Source organism: Panthera uncia, chromosome F1 (assembly GCF_023721935.1).
Source record: "Panthera uncia isolate 11264 chromosome F1, Puncia_PCG_1.0, whole genome shotgun sequence".
Taxonomy (NCBI): domain Eukaryota; kingdom Metazoa; phylum Chordata; class Mammalia; order Carnivora; family Felidae; genus Panthera; species Panthera uncia.
The window spans coordinates 3,052,995-3,060,679 of NC_064813.1; the positions used below are offsets into that span (position 1 = coordinate 3,052,995).

At 43.6% G+C, this 7,685-nt stretch overlaps 1 protein-coding gene across 4 annotated transcripts in view; it reads right to left on the bottom strand.

The window, feature by feature from the left end:
* CDC42BPA (CDC42 binding protein kinase alpha) overlaps positions 1 to 7,679 on the bottom strand; it is a 322,688-nt gene extending 315,009 nt beyond the window's left edge. For all 4 annotated transcript variants that reach the window (XM_049635114.1, XM_049635113.1, XM_049635116.1 and 1 more), the window contains exon 1: positions 6,639 to 7,679. In XM_049635114.1, the coding sequence (XP_049491071.1) occupies positions 6,639 to 6,816 (178 nt within the window). In that variant the 5' untranslated portion in view covers positions 6,817 to 7,679. The remainder of the gene's footprint in view (positions 1 to 6,638) is intronic.
* Between the last annotated feature and the right edge of the window lie 6 nt (positions 7,680 to 7,685).

Consider the following 7,685-nt stretch of genomic DNA (forward strand, 5'->3'; position numbering starts at 1 on the left):
ACTATTTTACATCTAATTTCACTCTACTTTCTAGGATGCTTCTCCTAGATGTAATAGTTCATCGGCATCGCTCTTGTGTTAGTCCACATGATCAAGTTTATCTCTCAGTTCACATGACTATCACACAGAAGACCATTAAAAGTCCACAACCACTAAGATACAACTTACTCAAATTATGATTCTTCCTCAAACCGCAAAGTATCCCAAAGTTTCCCAAAATCATCTCCTTCTAACCCTGATACAAGAAACACCATGACCTCGTAATAAAAGAGTGTTTCTCAAAGGGTGTTCCATGGAATACTTGTGATACATCATCCAGGTATGGTTTAAAAAAAAAAAAAAAAAAAAAAAAAGACGAGGGGCGCCTGGGTGGCCCAGTCAGTTAAGCATCCGACTTCAGCTCAGGTCATGATCTCGCAGTTCCTGAGTTCGAGCCCCGCATCAGGCTCTGCGCTGACAGTGCAGAGCCTGGAGCCTGCTTTGGATTCTGTGTCTCCCTCTCTCTCTGCCCCTCCCCCTATTCATGCTGTCTCTGTCTCTCAAAAATAAATAAAACATTAGAAAATTTTTTTTAAAAATGATGATTCTCTCATCATATATATATATATATATATATTCTCGTCATATATAAATTCTAGAGTAACTGGCACTACTCTTGATGTTTACTTTTGTTTAAAATAGTTTCCCAAATTTATTTAGTCACATAAACATCTGCCTCCCCTCTCCAGCCACAAAGCACCTATTAATATCCCCTGGATTTCCAAAGCACCTGTTGAAAGTAGGGATGGGGCTAGACTGCAGAAGCCCTAATTCCCAAACAGAAAAGAGTTACACCACGAAGAAGCAAGGGGCAAGAAGGAAGGGGGGAGCGGGTCTTCACCCTCCCCACCCCGCTCCTGGTCACCATGAGAGCTAACGCGCAGCAGATATAGAAGCACCAGGAGGCGGGGTAGGAGGGCTGGCCAGCAAAGGGCCAGCCATTCCCCGTGTGCTAAGTGGAAAAAGGCAGTGGACACTAGAAAGTGAGTTCAGAGCAACTAGACCGCAAGAGCTACCGCTACCGCGGGGCCCTGATGAGTACCAGTGGGGAAGAGAAATCCCCTCATGTACAAAGGAGTTTTGTAGGCAGTGGCCAAAAACGACAGCCATTCATATATCTGGGATGACCTATACGTGCAGTGCGGGTCATTCAAAAACAAAAGTCTTTACGTAAAGAACTTCTGGACTGATTCACATACTGACAAAGCAGCTGAGCAATTCTTGGCCATAGCTTCCGAAAACCTTACATCACTCCCGCTGGCAGTTTCGTGTGAGTAACAAGGGATCAGAAAATCCATGGAACTAGCAAAGCCTTCTCACTTGCATCCACTATAGAGTTCATCTGGAGTAATGGGAAGACAGAACCAAAAAACACCAGAGTCTACAGGTCATAGGGTTATCCCTCCTGTTTGCCACACTTACACAACTCTGACAATCAGTGAGTCAACATCCAAGACCCCAAGTCAGAAAAGGAAAAATGTCAAAGGAAAAGGAAGTGAACCATCAAAGACAATACAAAGGAGTATAAAGTCAAGTTCTCCGTTCACTGAGTTCTTGTAAATTAAAAATACTCAATTCACAGCTCGGACTTAAGCAGCAACCCAGGAAAACACTATATCCGCGCTCATTTTCTAGTCCGTCCTTTCTCCCGTTCTCCGTCTCTCCTTCCTAGTTCCTGGTCCCTTTCTAAACTCCTCTCCATTAAATTCTCCAGTCTGTCCCTTTTTTTTAATGATGTGCACTTTTCTTTCTGAAAAAAAAAGAACTATGTCTACAATCTTTTTGCCGTTAAACAGTCAACATATATTAGCTTCAATCTACACTAGAGTTTCAAACTCTTTTGATCCCGATCTACAGTAGAAATACAGAAAAACAAAGAGTTTGACAGGAAAATACTTATTCTTTCTAAACACAATGTACTTGATATTCTCTATTCTGGTCTAATTTTTTAAATGCTCTCTGGACTCAGTAAATTGATTTTAAAATCTATCAAAACAATAGGATGGAACACAATGAGCTACCTACACAACATACTGGCACTAAGTGTACCAAAAGAGAAAAGGTTTCAAAGAAATTAACTGCCAAAGTGAAGTGTAGTATAACAAAGTATTAATTTGTACCAAGTTTGGTTCCTTTACCTTAAACAGCCTGGGCTTACTCTGTACTATTAACAGAGTCCCAGGAATTAGGAAATGTTTCACAAAACTGCCAACATTATGCTGTTTGTTTTTACGCTGCTATGCTAAGGTATGCCTTACATTTCCATATGAAAAATAAATTCCTAAAATTCTTAAAGTGTTAATCCTAACATCCCCACTCTCACTCACGGAGCCACATAGATTTTTGAAAAAGAGATGCAATACCATACGATTTCACTCATATATGGAATTTAAGAAATAAAACAAATGAACAAAGGCAAACACAAACAAACAAAACCAGACTTAAACACAGAACAAACTGGTGGTTGCCAGAGTGGAGATGGATGGGGGGGTGGGAGAAACAGAGAAAGGGCTTAAGGGGACATTTATCTAGAGCACTGAGTAATGTACAGAATCGCTGAATCCTTGGATTGCACACCTGAAACTAATATAACACTGGACGTTAATTATACTTCTATTTAAAAAAGAAACAGAAAAAAGAGAAATAGAAAAATAATAGACATCACCTACTGTATCAGCATTGTATTAGATCAAAAAATTATACTTACTGTCATTCTTAGAATAAGACTAAATTACTGGCAAGTATAAAGGAAACAAGTGCCCAACTTGTATTTCTGATGACATTGATGATAATCCTGAGGACTTAAAATAAACTTAATCATCTGTATCACATGAACACTTTCATAGTTTGGTGTGACAAATTCTACTAACCTACAGCTGCAGTGAAAAACAAAGCAACCTAGAAAAACTTCAGATGATTCAGATCCTTCTAACAAGCCCTCATCACCTCACCTAACTGACCCACATGTGAAAAGATGTTAATAAGCTTCAAAACCACCCCAATGAAAGGAACAGTTTAAACCCCAGTACCAGCTGAGGTGCTCTGGTAATAAGTTTCTTATTGACTATTTAGATGTATGAGTATGCATATACTAAATAACCTACAAAATTAAGGATAATTTAAATGAGATTACCAAGTACAAGATTCAGAAAGCACCAAAAAACAGTTATCCACACACAGCCTTGCATGCTTCTTTTGTATTAACATTATCTGACATCTGTGTTTTAAGTCAGTTGGTAAAGAAGTCCCTAAAATACCAATTTCCCTTTTCAAAGGAGAGGTAGCCAATTCAGTGAACAAGACAGTCATGTCGTCAGTGACAGCAAGTTATAATGTTTATAATATAAATGTTATTTTTATTCATACAATTCTACTGTAAATCATTGTAGAGTTCTGCTGATATCAAAACTATTATTTTATAAACAAACACACAAATCTCTATCATTTCAACAGTTGAAAAACAAGGACACAAGTCTTTCTAATCTTATTGGATATAACTGGAAAATACGCATTATTAAATTTAAGCAGTCTATATAGCCTGAAGGCACTCTTATCCCCCTGCTCTACTGCTCATTGGCTTAATTCCTTCTTCCTCTCTAGGTCTACACTTCCTCCCTCAAGCCATCAGCAAGAACAAGGAATGCTGTCCCCCACCCACCCGCGAAAAAAAGTACCTGAGTGAACTGTCAGTTTTCTTGTCATGATAGTGTAACGAACAAAACATGAACTGTACCGATAATAAAAGTGAAATGGACCATAACCAGGAATAAAGTGAAATTGATGGAATGAAGCCACACAGACAGAATCTTGGCTGACTCCATTTTTTACAGTAGCCTATCATCAGCATAAAAATAAGGCATAACTAGATGACGCATTCATTCACGTAAACAGCCAAACACAAATATACCCAGCATGTAATACAGACTATTTAACGACTACTGCTCTACTGTTGCAAATACTGGATCTTTTAAAAAATCAAACTAAAAACTGTACCATTTCACACAAATCATAATTATCATATTTAAGCCCAACAAACAATCCCTACAAATTTCCAATAAAGACCAAAAAAGTAATGTCTAAGAAATTCTATTGGGGTCATTTCGCTATCTGGAAACTTCCTTGATCTATTTTTTATATAATGTTAGATAATAATAAAATAGGGCATTTCCCCAAAAGGTAGTAATCAACTGAGACCCAACAGCTGACCTATATCAATACTTAAATGCAGAGAACACACTGGCATTCTTAACATAAATTCTCAAATAACTTAAAAATAGCAATACCACTGCAGATACATCTCTTGACAGCTTTTCCATTCTTAACTTCTTCTTAGTCCTTACCCAAACTTCTGTGTTTGAGAACTCCCACTTTCAAGACCTCATTATCTATCTTACAAATGCCTGAACAGTCACTGCTTGACCCCACAGTGTACAAAATAAGTCCCTAAAAATTCTAGTCTCTTTTTTTGATTACTGAGAAATACAATATGAATTTACTTGAGACTATATATTTTTGTCATGTCATATCAGACTTCTAAAAAGACAAAATATGAACGATACCCCTAAAACTTAACCTACTTTAAACTGTGCAAAATCCCTCGTTTGAAATTACTTAAAATACATTAATAAAAATAAAATGTGTTTGGCAAAATATTTATTCGATTTTTGGCTTATTTGGCTTAAATTAAATATGCATAAGCAAGGGTTCTTTTTATAGAGATATAAAAAACAAAGCTCAAGAAAACATACTTAGTGGAAAGATATACATAAATTATTCTGGCCAAACAGCAAAGTATCGTATTGCACAAAACTACTATGTAAACTCTTAAAAACCAAAAGGCAATTCAGGATATGATTTTCTCTTTTATTATAATTGTACATTTATATTTATTACTGGTGCATAGAGATCTCCCACCATTTCACAGATGAGAAAGAACAGATATTAAATGACAACCATGATCGTTGACAAGAGTGTCGCTATGGAACCATAATCCAAGAACGGGCACTGTAGAAGTACCTAAACCGTTTCTTTGAATTTTCAAAAGAAACACTAGGAAAAGTCTCTACATTTATGAAACAGGGAATGGAAAATTACATATGCTTTATAAAATAGTTTACCCTACACATAAAAATAAAAGACCTACAAAACCAGTACCAAAGTCAATCACAATGGTCTCACGCTTAGGAGAAAAGATGGTTTCGAATTCTTACATTCCCAGCATGAGCCTAAGAGCCTGTAAAAACCATCCCATTCACATGTATGAACACACACACACACACACACACACACACACACACACACACACTTTCAACACCTCATGACATGAAGCTGCTAGAAAACTTCTGATCCGGGCCAAGTTCAATACAATTATTATGGATAGGCCATCTTACGGCCCAGGAGTGATTTACCTGACAAACTAATTTTTAATCAATTTCAAACCAAAAATCAACCAGTCAATCAACCTGACAAACTAATTTTTAATCAATTTCAAACCAAAAATCAGTCAATCAATCAACGAAATAATCACCACTCGACTTGTACTTCGAGAAAATAAAGGTCTACTCGGGAAGGCATTGTAGTGCGAACACCTGCCAACAAAGTAAAATTGTTAGGACCCCACAGGTACGACCCTGGCCCACACCCCTCGGCGCAGGTGTGGGTGGTGAGGAGTTTCTCTCTCCCAACAGAGGGCCGGGTGTTCAACGCGCTCGCACGCACGTGACCCGGGAAGAAGAAGTTAGGCCAAGCCCCCAAGCTCGAAGGTCACATGGAGCGTCGGCGCGCCTCGCTGAGCTACTCGGCTACGGTAGGTCTTCCTCCAAATCCCGTCTCCGGGGAGGGAAATGACGACCAAAGTCCAACCGGCTGAGATCCGAATTAAATTTACAGTACCTCTACCCCTCAAGTGGGAGCTGTTCCCAAACATTCCCCACCAAGTACTATCGCAAAATGTCTTAACCATTCTGTCATGCTGTCTTCCAAACATGACAATTTCTGGAAAGACCGTGTGCAGCAGTATCCTCTGCGAGGGCCACACGGAGATGAAATAAAACCCACGGGCCACCACCTTCCAGTTCCTGTTGACCGAAGAGATGTTCATCTCTCCGCCCATTTCAAGAGCGATTTCCAGAGCCTGGGAAGGAATGCGTTTCCCCCAACCGACACCTTTCAACTGAATGTGTGTTATTCCGCCATGCGCTGGGGCAACCGTGAGCAATAATCCACTTTGCTCATCACGGAATTACTCAAAATCTCTGACGGTTGACCTGAAAACAGAAGTCCTTCCTCCCAAACGCCGCTTTAAATCAAGGCAATAATGGGGTAGCGCGGTTTTGACTCTTGGGACAACATCTACCAAAAACTATTAAAAAAAAAAAAAAAAAAAAACTCGGGTAAGCGGGATCCATTCCCTTCCCGCACATGTACTTCGAGCTACGTACCAGGCCCGTGACGCGTTTACCATACATGTCACATGGACGATCTATGTCCAGCCACGTACTGATCGCCGAGCCCCGCCGCTCACTCGCGGCGACCCCCCGCAACAACGAAACCACCGATGCCCAACGAAACGGGGGCGGACTTAGGCCAGGCACACTCACCCCACTCCAGGTATTCGAGAATGTTCTTCTCCCTTCGGAGCGGAGAGTTGTTGCACTCATCGTACAGGCAGATGAGGATGTCCAGCAGCGTCTCGACGCTGAAGCACTGCCCGTTGGTCTGAGCGGGCCCGTCCAGGATGAACTGCTCCAGCTGCCGCAGGCGCACCTCTCCGGACATGTTTGCGCCCACGTCCGCCGCGCCTCCCCTCGGTCACTGGCGCGCGGGGCACGCGGCGGCCCCGAGCCGGAGTTCTGGAAGCGGTGGGTCCGGTCCCCTCACGCAGCTGTCAGGCCGGGCCGCGGACGCCCGACAACCACCCCCCCCCGCCCCGCCCCCGAGCGGCCGGGGAGCCCCCCGGCCCGGAGCGCCTGGCTCCGCGCGCACACCCGGCTCTGCGGGGCGAGCTACCATGCAACGGGGCTTTCGTACATCTTTTCCAAAGAAGAGCACGGTGCAGTCGCAGGAGGCGATCCAAGTACAACGGACCCAAGAGTCCAGACTTCTTTAAAAAAAAAAAAAAAAAAATTTTTTTTCTCCTTTAAGAAAGAAAAGAAAACCCAACTCTTCGCCTTCATTCAAAATTCACCTCGTGCCACACAACCCCGCAGCGAGCCCGGCCGCATCATTAATGGCTTGGGTCCGATCCGCTCCCGGGGAAGGAGGACCACGGCAAGGGGAGGAAGCCCCCAGAAGGCACTCGGCGGAGGCAAAGGCAGCGCCGCCGCCGCCGCCGCAGAGGCTCCCCGGGCGCCGCGGGCAGAGCGGCCCGGCGGCGGGGTCCGCGGGGCAGCCCCTCGGCGCGCCGCCCGCCCGGCCCTGCCCGGAGGACGCGTCTCCTCCCTGCTCCCGGCGTCCCCCTCGTCAGGGCTCTGCGGCGAGTCCGCTCTCCCGCGGATTCCGGACGACACTCCTCATTTTCCTCGCGGCGTCCGCCGGGGCCTGACGCGCGGGCTGCGGCGGCGCCCGCCCCGGCTCCGGGGGCTGCGGCTACTCGGCCGCCCGCGCCCGCCCCATGGCGGGGAGTCGCCGGCCGGGGGCCTGCGCCG